This window comes from Branchiostoma belcheri, unplaced genomic scaffold (genome assembly GCF_001625305.1).
Source record: "Branchiostoma belcheri isolate BF01 breed outbred unplaced genomic scaffold, Haploidv18h27 scaffold5, whole genome shotgun sequence".
In the NCBI taxonomy this organism is placed as follows: domain Eukaryota; kingdom Metazoa; phylum Chordata; class Leptocardii; order Amphioxiformes; family Branchiostomatidae; genus Branchiostoma; species Branchiostoma belcheri.
In genome coordinates this window covers 5134094-5157805 of record NW_017804131.1, presented here as the reverse complement: position 1 = coordinate 5157805, position 23712 = coordinate 5134094, and the positions used below count along the sequence as shown (strand labels likewise).

The window sequence follows — 23712 nt, the reverse complement described above, 5'->3', positions numbered from 1 at the left end:
CCAGACAGACATTACTATATAGATTCAGATTTTTTTTACTATTTTAGGAAATATCTTTATCATGTTTACTCCTGGACATGTTTGTAAAGTTGAAAATTAGCTTAAAAAGGAAATCATTTGAGGTCAAATACATGTATGTGGCTTACCAGAAATTGACTACTGCCTTGGCAATGATCCTCTTTTGCCAATTTGATACTGAATTTTGCAGCCATCAAAAGATCTGCCTGGAGATTACTGGTCTTGCTTGCACTAATTGATTTACGCCCTGTTGTGACAGCAGATTATCAGGCTTGTCCAGGGATGATGGTTTGTTGACATTCTTGTGGTGTAGGAGTTATCACCCCCTCCTGAGATTCCCACCCACCACATTTGGACACCAGCCAGCCTAGCCAGGCCCTGCCAAAAGACCACAGGCTGCCCAAGGGGGGTGTGTACCCTTACTCTCCAAGCAGAGGTTTGGGGTTATTTTTTGGCATGGTTTTTGGCTTTTTTATTGGAGTTTCTTTTCTTACCCCCAAAAATTCCAGTGCAAAAAAGGAACCCTGATAAAAAAGCCTAAAAACACACCAAAAATAACCCAAAACCCAAACCTCTGCTTGGAGAGTAGTGTACTCTGCCCAGTCTAGCTGATAAGGTGTACATGTAACCCAATTTCTGATTTTTAGTGTAGCAAAAATGGTCTTATAACAGCCATTCTTCAGTCACAACATGACTTGTGTCCATATACCTGCATATCAACTAAGAGCAAAATGGACAGACTTTTCTGACCTAATCTCCAAGCAGATCTTTCGGTGGCAAGACAGTATCCATTGGCCAGAGGGTGACCAATAGATACTGTCTTGCCACCGAAAGATCTGCTTGGAGATTATTCTGACCAAGGACAGGTTTCCTGACCATCCTTCTGTGGCATCTTTTACTTAAGTTTTAGCTGACATTTGTGTCAAAGGTTTTAAATGTTACAATGTGTTGCAATTTGTGACTTTGCATCCAGACCAGGCATGTGGTCTATTATAAGTCTCAATGAGAAAAACTTTATTGCATGACAACTGTACATGGTACAATGTAAGGCAAAAACTATTGAACATAGTACAGAAAATGAAGTAACGTTATAGAACACACTTAAACATCTTAATTGATAAAACAACAAAGGCTAGCAAGTCTTTTAGATGAGCCATCATCATCTACAGGTATGTCTTCAGGTTGTTTATTTGGTTCAGTGAGAGAGTGACCTGTTACACATATCAAATCAAATCAACTTTATTGCTCAACAACTGTAGATGGTACAATGTATGGCAAAGAAACAACAATGGTACAAACATAAACTAATACTAAGATATAATTCTAACGGGATAGTCCATAATGATACTAAAGATAAATCTATTGTGTTTTCTTAGGAAGAGTATTATTAGTATTACATTCTGTAATTCAGGGGATATATCAGCCATTTACAATATGGTGTCGCTTTTGTAGTGATTCAAATATGAATTTTCCAACGTACACTGATATCTGAGTAGGACATGAAAGGAGCATATTAAAGATGTCTGATTTTGAGTGAGGTTGCATAGTTTGGGAAGCTATGGATTGCATCAACTTTTGTCTGTTTTCTTCATATGTTGGACATAGTGGAGAGTTACCTGTCTACCGGTATGTGTTCAAGCCAGGTGTGTTATCTTTGGAAAAGACTAATCCCCGTCGGCAAGTCAAATTGTCTGTTCATCTGGTGTGCAGTAGATTGTCAACATAAACTTACTCTGAAAGATAAAGAAATGTTTGTTTTTACAGATGGTCTAATGTTGCAAAGCCTTCTACTTGTTGACCAACTGAAGCTTAGAGTTTATATAATGGTTGCTTGTATTCACTGGTAGGTCTATTTAACAAAATCCCCCTTTGTAACACACAGATATCCACGTGTAGAATCTGTACAATTTTAATTCAATTTGAACCAGTGTAGATGTCATCAACTTGTCAAATTAAATAGCTCCAATCGGAAGTGACTAAATGCTAGTTTCAGTACATTTTTGACTGGTGAGTAACTGGGATGCGTCGATGAAGGTTAGACATCCAGGTAATACGATACGCCAAAAAACAGTTACTCAAGCAACTGGATATGATTTTGAAAACGTCAGACGTTTCAGCTAGTATCCACTAGCTTTCGTCAGTGACTGAGAGACCAGAGGGGAAAGCAGGTTTATAAGTACAACCTGTTGATTAACTGGGATGACATGCTTAGCTAAGATCAAAGGCAAAAGTGTGTTAAAGCAGCAAGGTTTACGTAATTGGAAATCGCTGAGTCTTTTGATCTTTCCCATATTCACTACCTGTCTTTCCATTGCGATAATTCTCAAAGCTAATCCAAGCAGGCAATGAGAGAAGGTTTGTACAGGTGCAGTAGACAGACAGAGATTTGAAGGCATGTCTAGTTTCCAATCTAGACATTACCACTTGTGTTCTGCCATTGAGCTCCAGGTTTATCCAACAAGTATTTGTGGTGGTAGACAATAAAACGTTTGCCCTTAGGCTTATACAGAAGTGTCCATCTGTATTTTTGTAAACATCTCTATTCACTGTTGGAAATACTTTATAGAACTGTACGTGGTACATTTTCTTCAGCTGTAAGGCAGTTGTTTTTTTTAACGGTGTCGCTCAATGCAAGGCCAATTATTTTTGGCCACTTCTAGGCATAGAGCTAGAGGTACTAAAGTGAGTATATTGTAGTTATGTCAGGAGATGGCGGTGGACCTTTGTTTTGAAGCTTTGTGGATTGCAGTCGGACAGAAAGCAACTGTTTGGAAGAGAGTTCCATAATTTTGCATTCCGGGGAAAGAAGCTGTTGTTGTAAAATGACTTGGAGAGAGGTATGTTAACGGTGTATTGATGAGAACAGGAAGAGAACCTAGTGGCACGCTGAAAGGTTCTGAGCGGCGGAACAAGAAGTGCAAGTTCTCCTGAACAAAGTTTCCTTTGGCATAGAAACATACATAAGACATTAGAGTCTTGAGTATTCGCGGAAGATGAGTTTATGAATGAACAGGAGTCTTCAGCAGAACAGATGTGTATTACTTTGCTCTCAGCAAACACTTGTGACTGACTACAAGTATACACAGATGTGCAACACTGTTTGCTGTAGGGAAGGATAAACAGCCTTTCTGTTGAAGTGTGGACACAAAGGCTACCACACAACCTGTTGCATGGGATCATAGTAGGCTCTGCCATACAGTACAAGTAATGTAATCAGTTTGCCACAAAGGAAGACATAAAGACAGCTTGTCGTCTGTAGAATGACATCTGCTAGGGATATTGTAAAGTCTTTCTTTTCATTTCATTCATTTGTAGTTTAGCTGATGTGAAGGTCTTCCCAAACCTGTATAAACAAAGGAGGTACCATACATTGATGAAGGTTAGGCATCCAGGTAAACAATAGTCTACTACTGAATAAATTACGGAGATAATTTCTAGACATTTTGAGTGACATCCAACACTCTTCTTCAGTGTCATTAAATGAACTAACAGAAGGACTAACAAAAGCTGCCATATATTTACTCTCCAAGCAGAGGTTTGGGTTTTGGGTTTTTTGCCATTTTAGCATGTTTTTAGGCTTTTTTATCGGGGTTTCTCTTTTGCACTGAATTTTTTTTCCCACCAAACCCAATAAAAAAATTCAGTGCAAAAGAGAAACCCCGATAAAAAGCCTAAAAACATGCTAAAAATACCCCCAAAACCCAAACCTCTGCTTGGAGAGTACCATATCTTTACCACATTGAGACAATAAAGCCATTGCAGTTCACAATCAAAATACAATTATACCCCCTGCTAAGTGGAAGGTATTGATTCTGTGTACCTTATAGCATGTTGCGTGTCCAAGATCAGACCCCGGTTAGTAAAAACATGCCCAGTAAGACACTATCTGGACCTGCTATCGATTGTCCTGGCTAATCAGTGACATAGCCTTAAACAGAAATGCCTTTGAAGTGTGAAGTTTATATCTGTGTCTGTAATGTGGACAATTGATCCGTTTGATCTGTATGTTCACCATTGTGAGGGCAGGTCTTTGCCAGGTTATTGTTTCTGCATGTTGTTATCACATATTTGCAGTAGCCCTCAGTTGTTGCTGCTCTCTTGATACTGATAATTGGTATGCTCTATTGATTGCCATATTGATCTCTGTGCCAGCTCCATTTAACAAAATACAACACCATAAATTCAAAAGAGATTTACAATGCAATTTGCTAAAAGTTTTAAAGGTATATGATTATCCTTAATTCATATTGCATGTAGTATTAAAGACTTATGTATTTTAGTAAAACTACACCTAAAGTTAAAGCTGATGTTTTCAATATATAAATGTATTGGCAGGCCATATTGGAGAATCACTGTTGGTAAACTCCATAGAGGAAATGTACTCTACATGACATGTATTCTGCAGCAACCTACATGTACATGTAGCTAGGCACTGAAGATCTTAGCAAAATTGGTAGGGGGAGCTTCTTACATATGTGTTACATGTTGTTACATGTACAGCCAACTGTTATGTTGTTCATTAGTGCAATAAAATAAAACTTCCTTTTACAGAGGCTCAAAATGTAAGTTCGCCAATCTCATAAAAGACTGCATGAATAATTTATATCTCATACATAAACTTATTTTCATTTCAAAGTCTTTTAGTATTCTAAAATGGAATGAAACAGCTAGCTCAAATAATACAACATAATATTTGTTGAGAATAAATGATACTGTTGATTAAGAAAAGTCAGTTGTAAGTTCTAGCAGTACAGTGAAGATGTCCAGCAGGTGTTCTGAGTTGCAGTCTGCAGCTTGTCTTTCAAACCTGTTGGAAATGAGAACATGCCCTGATGTTTTGACTTGGTCCAGGGAGAGTAGGCTCATGCATGGATTCCTTCCTGTTCGCTAAACAAAGGAAGTGTTGTCTGATGGAACAAGGTCTGCTTTCTACTACTTTCACCAGGAGTTACCATAGTACAGTTGTTAACATTGTGCACCTTGCTTTGTTATGTTTATATTAAAACTTAAAACAACTCCTACCTGAGTTATACATTGTATATCTCATACTTGATGCAGTAGAATTGGTATTAGATATTATTATGAAGTGATAATTATTAGATGTACTTCTCACAACATTGCTGGTTACATTTTTTTATTATGTCATGTTCTATAATCAAATTTGGTTCTGAAGTTAATAATTTTGTCAGTTTTAAATGCAAAGGTATCAAAACAATATTTAGTTTTGAGTTTTCTACAGGTGTAAAAATTTGGAGCTTACACCAGTTACATTTTGGAACTTCTTGATAGCCTAGTCATAGATAATTACCATTTGAGCTGCTAGAAAAAGAGAAAGTACTAACTAAGCAAAAATGTGTTATTTAGACACTCATGTCGAGTCAAATGTCCACATTGTAGAGGGTAACAGAAGGTCCCCTGCTGTGCAAATGCTGTATTAGCTGCAAGAGGGCCAAAGTACATTAAACAAGTGGCTCTCTGTATGCCCAGAAACTCGATAGTTTCTTCACATCCCATAATACTGCTTAATGGTGTTTGTAGCTGGGGATGGCTGGGCCAGATGTGTTCTCTCATCCCCAAATCTCCTCTGGTAAAGGTTGTGGCTGTGGCTGGCATTTCAGGACAACTTTCACATTTGTGACAGCATTGGGAGGGATAGGGAGGGCTTTTATTTCCATGGGTGGGGTGACGGAGTGAAGTTTCCTCAGTGTTTGTGGGAGTGAAAGCGTCTCTGGAGAGGGTACTAGAGCTGCGAGTTACAATGGATTCTTGTTGTGAGCAAGATCAAGGTTTGTCGTTGTTCTTATGTGCTATCGTCAACTGCTAATGATCAGTATATGTTTACTTATCCTTAAGGTATATGGTATAGGAACATAGTCTGTACCATATGGAATAGAAATCTGCTTTTGAAATCTGTTAACAGCAGTTTTGAAGTTACTGTGATATTGTTTGGCGTAAGTGAAGCATACATGTACATGTAGCAAGTTCTTGGTCAGTACTTCAATTGTAACATTAGCTATTCCAGCCATGAAGAAATGAACATTTTACATTGCCTTTGTAATAATTTATTAGCATCTATGGATGCGATTAAGAGGCAAGGTAAAGTCTGTTCATACTGTGTTTCTTGCTTTTAGAAGTTCAGCTTTTGTTATATCTTATTTTGCGAAAAGAAATTACCTGGTCCCAAACCTCATGGGTTAGCCAAGGTTATTCACCGTGAAGGTCATGGTACAAAGTTTTAACCGATTGTGTAATGGCGTCTAATATGTTACCAAGTTATACATACTACCAGGGCTCGAAATACTGGGTGCATGTGCACCTTAGTGCACCCAAAATTGGAGTTGTGCACCTAATTTTTTTCTGTGGGTGCACACCCAAATATTTTTGTAGGAATTTTTAACATTAGAAGTGTATACTAGTATACCAGATATTCTTGGTCTCTAAGTATCAGAAAAATATAAAATCTTTGTTGTAGTAATGTTTAAGATTTTGAAGTTAGCTCTCATTTTAGATTCAAGCTCAGAAGAGGAGCAGTAAGACCTGCAATTAATACTAGTAGGTTTTGTTTCATATGGTGCACCCCAAAATTTTTTGTGCACCTAATTTTTTAGGTTGGGTGCACCAGTGCACCTATTGCCAAAAATGAATTTCGAGCCCTGATACTATGCACAGGACTCTCCAACTCCATGTAGCATTACAAACACCCCTAAGGCCACACCAATTTAATTTCTTGGTTAACGGATATTTCTAGAAAAATAATGGAGCGGGTGGGCGAAAAAAAAAAAAACAGGCCTAGGTATCCTATTATGGCCCAAAATGATACGATAGGAGCCCTGAAGTCAACCCACCAGGCTGGTTCAAAATTTAAACAATGAATTTTGAATTTTTAATGATATCATTGCATTGAAAGATGGAATAACTGTAACAACTAGGGTAAAAAGGACTGTTTTCAACTGTTCAGGGCAAAATATGAGCATTTTGCAGTTGATTCTGAATTTTTATTTTTATTTGCAAATCAGAAAAAAATGAAGGGGGCAAATCCGTTAACCAAGAAATTAGATTGGTGTGGCCTAAACATTCTCAGCTGCCTTGTGTTCAACACAGCTGAACTTGTAGTTACAAAACAACATGATAAATCACTAGTACATGTTTCATTACTGCAGTGTTTACACATGTCTGCAATGGAAGGATATACAGGTCTTGTTGGATTAATAATAATCTCACTAAAAACAGATTTTTTACACTATAGGGACAACATGTCCATATTATATGCAATGTATATACACAATGGATTATGGATAATATGACAGCTAACATTGAATTTCACTCATTCCTATATTCTTGCTGTAGCCTTGTTATATCTTGGTTTGCAAACATGTCATCCAAATGAAGGACAATTAAGAAAAATGAAAGTTTGGGGAAGCAATAATATATCATAGTAGAAAATTCATTTCAGTGTCTTCAGTGTTTTATTAATGCACGTAATAATCGAGACGATTCATTTACCAGAAACTTGCTGTCAAGTTTGAGAAATAATGGATTAAAATTGCTTCACTTGTACGACATGTGCATGTGATATCCTAGCAACTCTGGCATGGCGAGAGGACTTTGACATTATAGAAAATAGGCAATGCAATCAAGTCCGCATACACCACGTACACACTACACTGTAACTCCTGGTGGGAACCTACACCTGAGCAGTGCAGCCTGCCATTGTGTCAATAATGTCTGGGTTTTCTGTGGTCCACCAAGAAAGAGTCCGTACTGCTTTGTGACTTTGTTGCTGGTGCTGTAAAACATGTTGCTCGCGGAAGAAGTGTGAAAACTGCTTCTGGACAAAGATGAGTGAGAAAAAGAAGGATTTAATGCATGATGAAGACGGTTAGTGTTCATTTCAACCAGGTTGCCTTGCTAGACTTTTCTTTTTGCTTCGTTGGCCACATGCTAGGGTTTTGTGTGTGCTTAAACATACGTGTACCAAAGGCCTGTCTAGATTAGCTCCATAATGATGTAGATGATTGGTGTTTGTTGTGGTTACAGTTGTGTTTAAGGTCCTGTGGGTTTTGTGCCAAGTGCACGTTCTTGACTTTTGTGTGCCATTACGAGATCTAAACATCCTGGTTAGAATTACTTCAAGAGGTTTTACATGTGAATGTCCTTGTAGATTTATGGATTATATACATCTAAATGCCAGAATAACCAGGCTAGTTAAGTCTAAAACACTTGTCTAACAGCTGTAAGGGCAGTACAAGGAAATTGTTACTGAACTAACAGGTTTATATCATAGGTTTTGGAACTATGGCAAAACCTATCCGACTGCTTGAGTAACAGTTTCCTTGTACATGTATCTTATTACCTGGTTGTCAAACATTAATGGACATAGCTAAGAGCAGTACTTGTGTATTTGTAGTCACTACTGATTGTGTGCTATTCAGAAGTACAAAAAAAATCAACACCAATCCAAAAAAGATGGCTGAAAGTAAAACATTTTTTGTGACACGTTGAAATCAATTGCAGATTCTCCTATGTAGTTGAGTGGATTCATTCTTCAAGCTAACCGACATCTCGCACATGCAGTCGTCCCTCAGTAAGACACCTGCAATGGAACCGCATAATTCCTGTTAAGAACTTTTATTCAGCCTGTCACACGACCGGTTTTGCCTGTGTTGCTTCTTCAAGTGTACAGAGGCTAAATGACACAAGTTTACAAAGTTCTGACTTTTATACCTGTCCAGTACAAAGTGCCATGGTAAGATGATTCCATGCAGTTTGCAATGCTCTGATTGCAGAAACTCATGTTCAAGAACTTACAATGTACTGTTTTTGTGTTTCTTACAGCAATCCAGTCACTTGATACCCTGAACGACCAGATTGTCCAGTTCATCTTCACGCCAAAGTCGTCTGAGTGCGATGGGGAGGGGGACGCCATGTCACCGAAGGAGCGCGACACGCTCAAGGCCTCCATGGCGCTCATGCGCAGACTCCTGGTTGATGCACAGGTACGTAACCGTGTTCGAAATACTTTTTTGGGCCAGGTAGCACAGTGTGCTACCTCGGGCAAAAACTAGATAGTGCATCAGAATTGTACATGTAGGTTTCCGCCCCCCCTCACTTTTTTGTACATTCTCCTAAAATTTTATCATAAATAGATGGCTGAAAGTCCCGAACATTTTGTGACATGTTAAAATTAGTTGCAGTCTTGCAGATACTCATGTTCAAGAACTGTGCATATTCGCAATTCTTCTTCAACTCAAAAATTCGTCACTGTTCATTGACGAAAAGTACAATGTAGTACATGTGGATGTTTCTTGAAATGTCTGACAGTTTCCAGAATCTGTCCAGTTGCTTGAGTATAATTTCCTTGATGTGTATTGCATTTCCAATGCATTCATCCAAAGGGAGCTGATTTTCATTTTTGATGAGTCATTCAAACTGTAATCACGTTTCCAATTTGTTCCTTTGGACGTGCATTATGTTTTGATGATGCATATATTTAGGTTTGCACAGTGTAATTGTAACTACAAATAGGATAAATTGTATAATAGATTTTTTGTCAAGGAATGTTTGCATTTTCATGCAAAGTTCAGAGTTTTGAAGAAAGCTGTTTTTCTCTTTGTTTCTTTTTTTAAGGCGAAGTTTAGAAAAATGGTTGACGACAACAAGCAGCTTGCGTCCAGAATCGACGGGTCCATCCAGTCAGCCAACCAAGAGGTCAACGCCCTCCGCGCTGAGCTGGCCGACACCAACAAGAGGCTAACCGAACTGAGCTGCAGGACAGAAAATAACCACATCGACAACGATGGTACGGACAATTTTATTATTTTTATTTTTCTATTTTTTATTTTTTATTTTTCTATGATGTGTTAGCATAAACAATAGCCTGGGGTAACATAAAGATAACACTCTTGGCTAATCATTGGTAATCAAATATCAGGCAAAAAGTAAAGTTGCTTAAATGACGCCTCCTACTTAAAAACATAAAACAAGAGTAAAACACAATGACAAAATACAAACAAAATTACAAAATGGGTAAAAGAAAAATGAGTATAACCAACACAAGTTGGTGATCTATGTACATGTATATGTATCAATTACGAGAATCTACCTGTACAGTAGATAGAGGTTTGAACTACATCAAAGAGATTACAGTTTTGTAAATGTGAAAGTGATGTGGACCCTTATAGCAGTAAGGAACATAAAGTACTGTCATTAAGATGCTGTACATGTAGCTCTACTACCGGTATGTTGGAAAGAGATGGTAACAGAGAACTTCTTTGACTTCTTTGACCATTCCCTCTCCCCTTATCTCTCTGTTACTGACGTTTATGTGAGCCAGCAGCTAAATTCTGGTCAGTTAGCGTAGCCAGATCATGTACTCTTTGTCTTGTCTCGGGATCAAGCTTGCAGTAACATTGATCACTAACAACAGAGTAATCCCCCCACCAAACTTCCACCAGCATTTTCCCTCTGTAGGGACGCATGATGGATAATGATTATTTTGGCTGTTGAACATTACAGTCTATCACATGTACAGTCCACACAAGTCATGGCTGAAGTACACAGAGGTCTGTAATCCAGGACAAAGACTTAATGAGCCAAGCATAGTGTAGTCATTCCTGAGGAATCCTGTCTATGTAGGAAGTTGCCCATAGAAGATGCCCTTGGCAATAACTCTGACATTGACATGACCTTCTGACCTCTGGCCACACTGAGAAAGAGGTCTCCCTTTTGCAGCTGCATTGGATGTCTTAGGTTGTGAAATATTCAAAGGGTCACAGGACTTAGGGCACAGGGCTAGTTTGGAGGAATGGGATGTCTCCAGAAACTTTGATGACCCCTTGGCAGATTGCCTTCTGTGTTACTTTTCAGTCACTTAGTTTTCTTCTACATATTCATGAATGAAAATTTCACCATAATCTACATGCATGGATTGAACAATTGAAACCCGACCCTTACATGGGTCTGGAAGTGTTCTTAACGAAGCATAAAGAGTGGGACACATGAGTGTACAGCCTTCCTAATGCATTTATTCATTCTACACTGACGAGATTATGAAGCAGACTGCGGAAGTGCTTCAAAGCCTAGCGGAGAATGAACGGATGGTGCTTAGCATCCTGAATCAAAGCTCGTTCTGCTTGTGGAAAATTGATAGCGACGTACTCCCCCGAGACTTTAAGACGGCTCCCGAAATACTCCTCTGCCCCACTTCAGATCAGTAGGTTCAAAGGAACGCTGCTCGGGGAATTCAGGCTTCATCAGACCTCCCAATCACAGCAGCACATCTGAATCATTGGAACACGTGAACATGTTGCACAGGAGCATGGTTTTGCACATCCCAGCTCGCATATCATTCATTGGTGGTAGGTTATCGTAGGAAGCAGCTAGTCATGAGAGGCAGCGTCTCCTTCCAAGTCCGCTTCGGACGCAAACGCCGGCGAGGTATGTCTGAGTACAAATCTTGTGTACCTGTTACATTCTTAGGCACATTGTTGTAATTTGGTGTAAGCTGGTAAATTTGGGCTGGTTGATTGTTTAGCTATGTGTGTAGTGAACGTGAGATGGTCGGGATGTTTATTTGACTCAGCTGTTACCACACTGGAAGAAAACTGACAACGTTCTGTTAAATGTTGTTGTTTAGATGTTTTTGTTTGGACTGCCTGTATTGTTGCAGAACGGGCTGCATTTTCCTTAATCATTTTCCTAGTTATCTTCATGGCTTCCAGCTTCCATTAACGTTGAGGAAATGATCACTTCTCAGAATGCTGACTGAAAATAATTTTGTTGTCAGTACTTAATAGCTGTATTATGTATCTGTGCAACATATGGTGCTTAAAGCTGTCCTAAGTGCCTGTAATTACATCTATATCCAGCTGTTGTATACTGCAGATTTTAATGTAAAGTATTTTGTCCCAATTATATTGCTCTCTGCAGGAACAGCCTCCACATAAAAAGACTATAAAAAAGACGATTTTAGTTTTCTCAAAAGTTCTCATTTCAAATATTATTAAGCTAAATTTACTACTGTCAGTATTCTCTACGTACTTAACATATTATTTAGTGATCATTCAAAGTCAATGAAGTGTGTGACAGAGAAGAGTAAGAGAAGTAAGATTTTGCCAGACAAGTTGCTTCAGATGATTTCTTCCTACAATTTTAGTTTTCTGAGAACTTTCCTTTTCAAATAAGGCCACACCAATTTAATTTGTTGGTTCTCGGATTTTTTTCAGAAAAAATATGAAGCGACAGGGTGAAAAAAAATAAAAATAAAAACAGGTCTAGGCATCCTATTTTAGCCCCAAATGCTACTTATATGAGCCATGAAGTCAACAAAAAAGGCTGGGTTAAAATTTAAAGTATAAATTTTGAACTTTTAATCAAACCACTGCATTGATAGATGGAAAAAACTGTAACAACTAGGAAGAAAAGGAATTTCCTCAACTGTTGGGGGCAAAATATGAGCATTTTTGAGTTGATTCAGAACCAGAATTCTTTTTTTTTTGCAAATCAGAAAAAATGAAGAGGCGAATCCGAGAACCAACAAATTAAATTGGTGTGGCCTAAGCTAAACTTAAAATATTATAGTGTGTATTACTAGAGATCATTTAAAGTCAAGAAGCTGTGTGGCAAGGATGATATCTTCCTACAATTTTATTTTTCTGAGAACTTCTCTTTTCAAATAAGCTAAATCTACCACCATCAGTGTTCTCTACATACATAACATTTTAAGTGATCAGGGAAGAGTAAGAGAAGTAAAATGTTGCCTGACAAGTCGCTTTGGATAATTTCTTCCTACAATTTTAGTTTTCCAAGAACTTTCCTTTTCATCTAAACTAAATTTACCGCCATCAGTGTTCTCTACATACTTAACATATCATTAGATGAACTGTGCGGCAGGGAAGTGTAAGAGTAAAATTTTGCCAGACATGTTGCTTTGGATGATTTCTTCCCACCTTAACTCGGCACTGTACCTCAAGTCTTGAGATGGATGACTTCATCAGTACCACGGTCATGTCCCAGCACAGACCATCATCACTCAGACACCCCGAGTCTTCCGTCATCACTTCTCACATTGATCCATCAAGTCCTCAGCCTAGTTCATCATGTACTGACGAAAGCTAGTGGATACTAGCTGAAACATCTGACCGTTTCCAAAATCATTATCCAGTTGCTTGAGTAACTGTTTTTTGGCGTATCGTATTACCTGGATGTCTAACCTTCATCAACATGTCTTGTCTGACTTTTGTTCCTTTTCAACTTCCCAAAAATTGTCTTCACTTTATTTGCATATCAATCACTAGTTTGTGCTTATAAACCTGCATTTCTCCTCTGGTCTCTCAGTCACTGACGAAAGCTAGTGGATACTAGCTGAAACGTCTGACCGTTTCCAAAATCATATCCAGTTGCTTGAGTAACTGTTTTTTGGCGTATCGTATTACCTGGATGTCTAACCTTCATCGACGTATCTTGTCTTGACTTTTCTGACTTTTGTTCCTTTTCAACTTCCAAAAAATTGTCTTCAGTTTATTTGCATATCAATCAGTAGTTTGTGCTTATAAACCTGCATTTCTCCTCTGGTCTCTCAGTCACTGACGAAAGCTAGTGGATACTAGCTGAAATGTCTGACCGTTTTCAAAATCATATCCAGTCACTTGCATAACTGTTTTTTGGCGTATCGTATTACCTGGATGTCTAACCTTCATCGACCTAGTTCATCATGATTTAAGTGTTGTGCAAATGTCTGAGATTCTGCAGCAGATGTATGAATAGAGCAGATGATGCTTAATGAGTGCTATTGAAGGGGAGGAAGTTTTAATGAAGTGCTGAAGAAGAGAGTCTGAAATACTCACAGCATCTTGGACACTTGCCAAGGAGTTATTAAGTGCTGCTTCAATCTTGAAATAAGTTACACCAAGAAGAATTTCAACCAGGTGTATACGTGTATGAAATTGAAATCATAAATTTTATTCCAATGCAAAAGCAAAATTTTTGCTACTGTTCGTATGAAATATTCCTATAGGCTTACATTTGGTCAGATCTCAGAAGTATAAAATATGTATTCATCAAACGGTTAAGCACATTGATGCATAAATGAAGAAATGCCTTCTTTCTCTGTCGGGTATACTACTAAAATTAGAACAAGAAATGCAGTAACAATGTTGGACATGTATTGCATTGTATTGTTGGACATGTATACATGTATTGTACTCTGCATTTGAAGTGATTCTAAAAGGTAGTCAAAGGAGATGAAGCACAATGACATGCATTTTTATGAAAGGTTCTTTGAAGTTACTACTTAACCTTCTCCCTGCTGGCCACCTTTTGGCACAAAATGTCACATGTGTATTGATTATTGGGTAAGCAAGCAGGAAGAAGGTTAAAGTAGAACTAGACCTTGATTGTCTGCGGCCTTTGTTTATGTTAATTTGATTGATACATGAAAAGTCAAGGAGTATCGTGCTGTGATTTAAATTCAACACCATAACTTTGAGATGTTAGTACAGACCCTGAATTCCTTAAAATCATCTTACTTGATATTGTAGAAAGTGTTTCCAGAGTTGATGTATTAACTGAATGAATGAAAGGACTGGTTTATTCGTCCAAAACACATAGCAAGCACAGGCTGAATTGCATGTTTTACAGCAATGACAAATTCAAAAAACACTAAAGAATACATGCTTGACCACATTAAAAGTACTAGTAATAAGGGAAGTGATTTTAAAACCTACATTATATACAAATCTTATATATGTCAAGTCTCAGCGTTCCATGATCATACATACTGTTTGCTAACACTGTTACTGCTTGTTTAAAAGGTGGGTCATATTTCAAATAATATATAAAATATGACCCATATATATTATATATAAAATAATATAACTGATTGTGTTGTGTGTACCCTTTTGTGAAAATTTGACAAATGTACACATGAACTATGTTATAGGTCACTGTTTTCCTGATTCCCCCATGGAGTACTTATGTTAAAAAGAGAATGATCAATCTATAATTGTGTAATTGTATAATTCATCACCTTCACAGAGCTTTGTTCCAGTACCAGTTGCTATACTGGACATTTCCTTTGAATTGTTCCTCAGAATTGTGAGATAGATCACCAGAGTTGTGTTTTAGAATGTGACAACTGTTTGAATCCTCTTTCAGAATGGAGATCTTGGGATACAAAGAAAGATGATCCCTCAGGTTAGAATAATCCAAAATAATCACTACTTTTACTACTTCTGTGCATCATGCACGTAGTGGTAGTTATGTTTTTTATAGCACCATGTAGTCTAGATGTAGACCATTCTAATATAAATCTGATCTTCCTCCAATGGGATACTTAATAGAGAAAAACATATCTCTTCTTGAAAAATGTTTTTTGTAGATTTCATTGGCATTTGCTTGCATTTTTGTAGTGTAGTACCCTTTCAGTTAATCTTTGTGTTTTCTTGCATGAATTACTGGCATACTGCATGTCAGCTACTCACATAGATTTTTTTTACAACTTTGGTACAATTGTTGTTATTTATGATTTAATTTCATGTAACAATATTTATTGAAAGGTGTAACGACATAATAATTATATTATTATGTTTCTCTTCTAGTCTTCCTTGAAGCATACTTGTTTTCCTTTGTTTGTACATAAATGTAGCAAAAATTATTTATATATTTATACTGACAGTAGTGCCATTTCCCAATCAAAATCAAACAAGTCACTTATTTTCAAATCTTGTATTTTGTGTATTGCATCTTCTGCTAGATGTTAACATGTTTTAGTAGTTAATTTCTTAGAACGGCAAATGCAAACTCCAGTGCAGGCCTGTTAAGAATTAGCCTCCACATTCACGTACACATCAGTTCAGTTCAGTTCAGTTCAGTTCATCCTTCAATCAGGTACACATGGAAGCCAAAATTTCCCTGCAGCTGCGTTTTATATGCAAGTACATGTACTCAACTCAACTCAAGAGCTTGCCATTCACTTGACCAAAGCTTAGGACTGCATGGCATGATATTGATGGTCCTCCCTCTCAGCATTTTTATAAGTCTCCAGGCCCATTTCCTTCCTCCTCCCAGAGGACTAGACAATAAAGGGCACTATCCTGTAATCTTATAATGTACTGGGGTAGGAAATTGTGAGGAACTGGGTATTAACCCCACACCTGGTAGAAAAACTGTTTGTATACATTGAGTTTACCACGTCTACAGAAGATTCATGCACATATAAACAGCAGGAGAATAACATTGATCTAAAATTATGACAGACACTTTTTTTACATAAACGCAAAGTGGCGTCTTGTGGCTATATCTGTCATTGTTGATGGAGTCCTATTTTCTACTTCCATTCTACTAAAAGTTTATAGTGAATGAGTTTTTTTTACCAGTGTGCATTGCACAGACAAGTGCTTTGTCAACTCACATCGTGAAAAATAATCAGCTCTAAGTTGAAGCACCCACTCAAAACCCCTGGTAAAATTGGATTTTATCGCCGCTTCATGAAGTGTGGGTAATCAGATTTTAATGTTGAGGTAGCTGCAGACCTTGAAATTAGGAGCTACCCTGACTACTGTGCTTCAGATCGGGAGTCTATATTTGTTCCCGGATGCCATCAATCATGTTGAGAGATGGGGATTAGATATTTGCCAGCAAATGCAGAATATTTCCCTCACCATCTGCTCCAAAATTGTTTTGTCCCTAGATATCACAGATAAGTAATATTTCACAAACCTGACTTTTAACTTATGGCAGCGTTTCTTGCTAACACTTGCGTTACCTAATGTGGACAGGAGGGTAACAGAATGTCATCTGCAAATGTTGCTGAACAAAACCTGTTGCAAGAGTTCCAACTAATCACTGAGTGTTTCACTTTCAGTTTGCATGAAATGCCGAGCAACATGCAAGCAGATATTGCAGCTGATACTGATCACCTTGTATTGTTTTTAGCAGAAGCAAGCCCAGTGGAGAACCTGCTGAAAACAACACATTTTGTCCACAGCAAACCCTTGTATGACAAAGGCAGACCCAAAACCACTAAGTCTTGGAGAAGAACTGTGACAGATGACCTGGCATCTACATGTACATGTATGGGGCTATTCTGGCAATAAGTAAAGAATGTGGCCAAGGACAGACCCAGATAGAAAGAAAAAGTTATGGCCCTATCTCTTGCAAAGGATGAAGAGGATGTTACAGGTATATAATAACTAAACCCTGGTATGGAACATAAAATGATCCCTCTGTGTTGTTTCTCAATAGAACAAAGCCTGCGGCAGAAGGAACAGGAGGTTTCCAACTTAAGGGAGGCAAAAGTGCGTCTTGAAGAAGACAACCGCAGCCTCTTGAAGGAGCTGGAGGAGCTGAGGTCACAGAAAACCATTGAGAGCCAGTCTGGCCCTGCCGTGTCTGAACTTAAAGTACAGCTGACACAGACAGAACATGAGCTGGCCAGGGCAAAGGAAGCTCTTGCAGGTACATGGAATTGTATAATACTAGACTTTTATTTCTTTATTTCAGGCATAAGTCACCCATATAAAACATACAGATAAAAAAATACACACAATGACAGCAATAAAAAAATATGTCTATAAGTACAGTCAGGCCCAGATATTGCGGAAGAATCTGTTCCTTTTATGTCAACTTATGAAATATAATGTAGCTTTTAACCGCAACCACATAATACATTGTATATACTAGATATCTGAGACTTTCAGTTACTATATATATAATAGGCTAATCTTCAAGAAGATCATACGGTGGAGAGGCAGTATCCACAATGGCCAGAGGAGTGTCCATTAGCCACTGAAGATGATAATGGACACTCCTCTAGCCAATGAATACTGCCTTGCGACCCTTTGATATGCTTGGAGATTACAGTTAGACATCACCTTTATTCTCCTAGCTAGCTAACTTTAGGGCAACAAATATTGAACCAAATAAGTATGGAAGAGAAACTGTGTGCACAGTGGATGTAAAAGAAGAAGAACTTCATTGCGCAACAGATGTAGCGGGTACAACGTATGGCAAAATGATACATACATAGTTTGTGGTGTTAACATACACCTATGGTGGTGTTGAGAATATCTAACAGTTCTACTAACTGTAATAGGAATCTGGTCTGCTTCATAAACAATATATACCAACCAATTTGGACATATCTTAAAAGATCGTCTACAAAACACTACAAAACACGTTTCTGTAAAATGCATTTTCTAGTTCTTGAGAAGGTAATAGATTTAGATTGAGAGGGCTGTTATTTATTCGAGTCCCAACTGAAAGCAATGGAGCAGAAAATTGGAGTATGGAATAAGATATCAAGAATGAACCTTGCTGTTTTTTTCCTTTCTCTCCAGCAATGAAAGCGGACAGGAAGAGATTGAAGGCAGAAAAAGTGGACCTGTTAAACCAGATGAAGCAACTGTATGGAACACTGGAGGACAAAGAGGATGAACTCAGGGAGTTCATACGCAACTATGAGATGAGGATGAGGGTAAGACTCTTCTTTACGGGTGCTAGGCATCTACAATGTATTGTGTCACCAAGAGTAGCTAGCATGCTTTCGTAGGTATCAATAGCTAAGTAGTCCATAACAGCACTACAAGAGAAAGTCTTTTACTTCTCAGGAAGAAACGCTATTGCTGGTGAAGTATGCAATAATTCACAAGTCATAGAATTACGAATTTAGTAACTCATCAACTGCAATAAATTGAGAGAAGCAGAATGTTAACATTTAGATACAAATGTCGTACAGTATTGCATGTGGTGTCAGGTCCATTTTTTACATGTACCAGTATATAGGGAGTTGTTTAAGTGTACTGTGGAACCAGAACTATGGAAAGCATGTGCACAGAAAATGAAGAGGTGAAGATTTTAGATTAAAGACAGGCTAGATTATGCAAAGCCAATTTAGGTTCATTGTACAGTACAAATAGAGCTACAACAGTAAATAATAAAAGACAGCACCTTTTATACATTATTGCGCCATTATTCTATTTTAGCAAAACTCTCCTATACCAAGCCCTTCGACGCTTCCGATTATAAGACGGCCTGAGTCAGTTGTAGTAAGTAGCCTCATGTATATCAGCTGGTGTCAGTCAGTATATCTGTGCAGAGTGGCTTTTGCGTACTTGCCATGCTGGTGACTGGGTGAAAAAAGAGGTTCATGTCATCCACATTTTACAAAAATGCATGTATCATTATTTACATGGATATGTACAACATACAGTATACCTGAGTGTATGGTCACCATGTATTCTTACAGTGTTACTTGTGGAAGAAGGTGGTGGTATATGTATGTTACTTGGAAAAATGTGACTGTATACATACAAGATCTTGTTTCTGACAGTTATAAAGCAGATGGCTGCTATCAGTTAGAAAATGGCCATGCTGCATAATGCTAAGATCACATTTCAAAACCCAGGGCCCTGCCTGGCTGTTTGCATGAAGGAAAAATGAACAATTTATATCCAGAATATATACAAAATGTAGTGCTCATGAGTAGTTTTTTTCAACGTTTTTGTCTTTTATATCATACTTTTCGTTCCAGCAAACTGTCTGGCTGTTGCCCTGGTTTGGAAATGGGACCTTAACATAAGGCCCTGTTCCCACTAGGATAAACTTTCCAGATTGAGCCAAATACATTGCCGACTGGGTCGAGCCAACTGAGCCTGATTGGGAGCATTCCCAATGGAGTAAAGTTGACCTGATCTGCTTGATCCAGACAATCTTATCCTAGGGAGAACAGGGCCTGTAAGTGATGATAGTTACATGGTCTTCAGCATACATCTATATGCCACTGACTAAACACTGTACATACTTGTCATCCAGGAAAGTGATGAAAGCATCAAACAGCTGATCCTGGAGAAGGAAGGTTCAGAGAAGGAGAAGTGGGAGATCCTTAAGAAGGCCCGAGACTCGGCCGAGAGGTCAGTCTTCCTCCGGCAGCAGCTGGACCAGAAGGAAGGACTCATCAAGAAACTGGAGACAGAACTGTCACAGGTCGGCTGGTCTTTCCTTTACATCAATGCATTGACTGTTGGCTATAGGTTTTAAACATCTCGTAGACTGACTAAACTAGAAAATACAGTTACAAAATGGTGGTTACAAGAAAATATCAGAGCAATGTTCTAGCATCTGTCATTTCACTGAATTTTGTCAATGATGGCGACAAAAATTTTGCCCAATCTGTCATATTTGATGGGCAGAAAATATCAGTGTTTCACCAAAACAGATGTCATTAAACTTACATGTAATTAGTATTACCACCTTTGTCATTTGGCTACCAATTCTCATCTGGTTTCTTCTTGTCAGAATGATACCATTCCAAGTAAACAGGATCATGTGAAACTAGAATTCCGAGATCTCATACCTCCATGAAATATGATCTTGATATGTAAATGTAAATTTCTTCTTTAATTGTGCAAATGACCTCTGCATTAACATGATATATGCATCGTGATGTATGTTAAATTTTGATTAACTTACAGATGTCTCATCATTCACCATTACGAAACCATAGAATTTTCGCATTAATTATGCAAATTAGGTCATCATTTGCATAATTAGTATCTGTTGAAGTTCCACCTGCCATAGGTTACATACATTACATGTATGTAAGTAGTATAATGTAAAACACTGTAATTATAGAATTTCCTCATTAATTATGCAAATTAAGTCCTCATTTGCATAATTTGCATTTAATTATGTACATCTCTCTCTCAGCTACCTACACACCAAAAATAATGAAAATATGTTGTTCGTGTCTGGACTTATTGGCTTTTAAACATTTCGCCAGAAAGTGCCCTGCAGTTCCAGAACAAGCCGCTAGGGGGCCCAAACTCATAAGACTTCTTCCCAAGCACGAGAGCTACCTTCCATCAAAATTTCATGACCCTAGCATGTCCAGATCGCGAGATATCAAAACCGGAAGTTGAGCTGCAGTACCAAGGGAAGCCACTAGGGGGACCAAAATCTCATCATTTCCAGTTTTCGTCACACCCTACCAACACACCAAGTATGAAATCAATCCATCCAGGCGTTCTTGAGTTATCTTGTTGACCAACAGAAGGACGGACAGACAGATAAACACAACTGAAAATATAACCTCCATGACACATTTCATGGAGGTAAATATAAATCAGTAGGGATTCTAGAGCTAGCCTGAGTGTCAGCCTTTCGTCCTCTCCCCATGATCTGCAGCTACTGGCCATAGCAGATCATGGGGAGCGGAAAATAAGCTAAAAAGTCTGACACTCAGGCTATTCTAGAGCAACAACGTCTAAGTAAATATATTTTGTACTTGAACATTGAGAGGTTTGTGTTTGTTGTTTCTCCAGACGAGACTCCAGCTTGAACAGAACCAGCAGCACCAGAGACTGAGTATAGCTGAGTCCTCCCCGCGGCCGGAGACATTAGGAGAGGCCAGCCCACTACCTGCTGAAGATAACCACATCTCAGATGACCTGCAGTTATCTCTCCATGTCGGCGATTCTCTGGTAATCATGGGCGCATCTTCTCTCATTGCCACTTAGTATTTCATCATACAAAATTATTATAGCAGTATTACACGCTGTCAGGCATTTACTGACTTACTCATGCTTTGTTTATCAACTTTTAGAGTGCTAGCTAACGTAAATTTGATGTATAGAGTTGACAACTTTTATCTTAGAGTCCTACATGTAGCAGCATCATTACACATGTACACGTACACTCATGTGAGTGTGTGTGTCTGTGTGTTTGTGTGTGTGTATGGATGGTGTTCAACACCAAGGACAGACATAACTACCTGTGTGTGTGTGTGTGTGTGTGTGTGTGTGTGTGTGTGTTAATGTTGATAGTGTTCAGCACCAAGGACAGATATGTTTACCTATATGTGGAAGATGTTCAGCACCAAGGACAGGGACTGTAGCAAAAGTTCAAATGGAAATGTGTGAGGGTGAGTGAGTGAGTGAGTGAGTGAGTGAGTGAGTGAGAGGACAAGCCCAGTTACTTGTATCTTTTTCGCTAAAATATCTGTTTGCGACTTTATAAGAAACAGAGGGATTTTAAATGGACTGTACTGTTTCTATGACAGACACCAAGCGGCTCCATGGACATGCAGTTACACGCATCGGACGGTGATTTCCCCACCCCCCGGGGCTCCATGGAGCTGCACACCCCCACCCCTGCAGAACCTACCCCCAGGGGGTCAGTAGAGATCAGTCCTCAGAGTGTGGACGAGTCAAAAACTTCAGTGGAGTTCTACACGCCTGAAGTGTCACTGTCAGACAGTGTCCAAGATGTGACACAATCACCGATTCAACAACATTCTACCCCTATATCAGGTAAGTGTGCAGTTGTACGTTTAGTTCATTACATGACACTGTACATGTGTACAAATGCAGTGCATTTGTGTACAATTTTTTCTAGCTTAGTACTGATGCACAAGTATTCAGACTCTGAGATGCTTTTTAACACTTAGTTTAAGGATGTTGATGGCATTTATTTTTTATTTCTATGTATAGCTGCAATTAATTACTTTGAATGTAATACAACAGACAAGACAAGAAATATGTATCAAATTTTGGAACAAGGTTGCCTTGATTTTATATATCTATGACTTGACTTAATTGACTTATGTCGACTGCCAGCTCTTCTCAGCCACTAGAACCACAGTGGTAGCCCAGAAAGCACTCAATCTTGTCGAAAAGCAGCCACATATATATGGCTGAACATTAGCTATTGAGAATAAAGAAGGGCATTGACTTGACTAGAAGCACCTGCATGGCCTTTCCCATCTATGTAGCTATCTGCTATAGGCGCTTCTTTATTTTTAACACTTCCAATGTTCCTTTCAGAATCTGCACCTTCATCATGTAACCTCCAGGAAACTCCCGTGTCTGAGGAGGGTCTGTCCTCCAACCCCCCCAGTGTTGCCAGCACCTCCAGATACTCCCCTGTTCATATACCAGACGACTCCAAGTCAGACGGATACAACTCCAGTAGAGATAGCGGCCTGGGAGGGGCCAAGAAGAAGAAGAGCACCAAAAAGTTTGGGTCTCTTTCTAAGGTCTTCGGAAGAAACAAGCATCGCAAGTCTTTAGACCCAAGCTTGTTAGAAGGTTTGTATTTGAGGATTATCAGTATTCAGTTCCCTTCAGTGACTATTGAATGATAGCTGCTTTCAAAATTGAACTTGTTGTTACATTTTAGTAACAATATGTGCAATCAATCCAATCATTGGATACCCAAGTGTATGAAGAAAACTGTACAAAAAGTCATTGATTTGTACACCAGTTGATTGACAATGACCAAGTGATGTACATGTACTTTCCAACTAGAGGCTTATGCCTGGGTTATTTTTGACATGTCGGCTTTCTTGTTTGAACCAGTATCTTTTTCTTCACTAGCCAAACAGTGGAATACTGCCCCAATGTGATACTGTCTTGCCAATTTGATCATAGTGTCTTGACAATCTAATACTGTCTTGCAAATTTAATACTGTCTTGTAGCCACTAAAAGATCTACTTGTACTAAAGGCATCCAGTGCAGTTTTTAGGACTTTTTTCAAAGTCAATATTCTAGTCACTTATCTACATACTGAGTTGAAACCATGCTGTCCCAATGTATATTGACCCTCATAGAGCAAAAATACCCAAAATTCTGACGGAAAACGAAAGTACATGTTTTAGGGTACCACCCAGAAAACAAAGGACTCATCCCGGGGCTTGTTTC

General features: G+C 38.5%; 1 protein-coding gene across 10 annotated transcripts in view; it reads left to right on the top strand.

Annotated features, from left to right (window-relative positions):
- The window catches only part of LOC109480008 (kazrin-like), a 76858-nt gene that overhangs the window by 40962 nt on the left and 12184 nt on the right, over positions 1-23712 (top strand). For 7 of the 10 annotated variants that reach the window (XM_019782126.1, XM_019782134.1, XM_019782128.1 and 4 more), the window contains 9 exons: positions 8854-9014; positions 9646-9817; positions 15172-15210; positions 17260-17472; positions 18354-18490; positions 19828-19998; positions 21336-21494; positions 22073-22322; positions 22836-23099. In XM_019782126.1, the coding sequence (XP_019637685.1) occupies positions 8854-9014; positions 9646-9817; positions 15172-15210; positions 17260-17472; positions 18354-18490; positions 19828-19998; positions 21336-21494; positions 22073-22322; positions 22836-23099 (1566 nt within the window). Of the gene's footprint in view, positions 1-5695; positions 5805-7738; positions 7897-8853; positions 9015-9645; positions 9818-15171; positions 15211-17259; positions 17473-18353; positions 18491-19827; positions 19999-21335; positions 21495-22072; positions 22323-22835; positions 23100-23712 lie in introns of those variants that run through there. The other 3 variants (XM_019782131.1, XM_019782130.1, XM_019782127.1) reach the window with 3 other exon arrangements.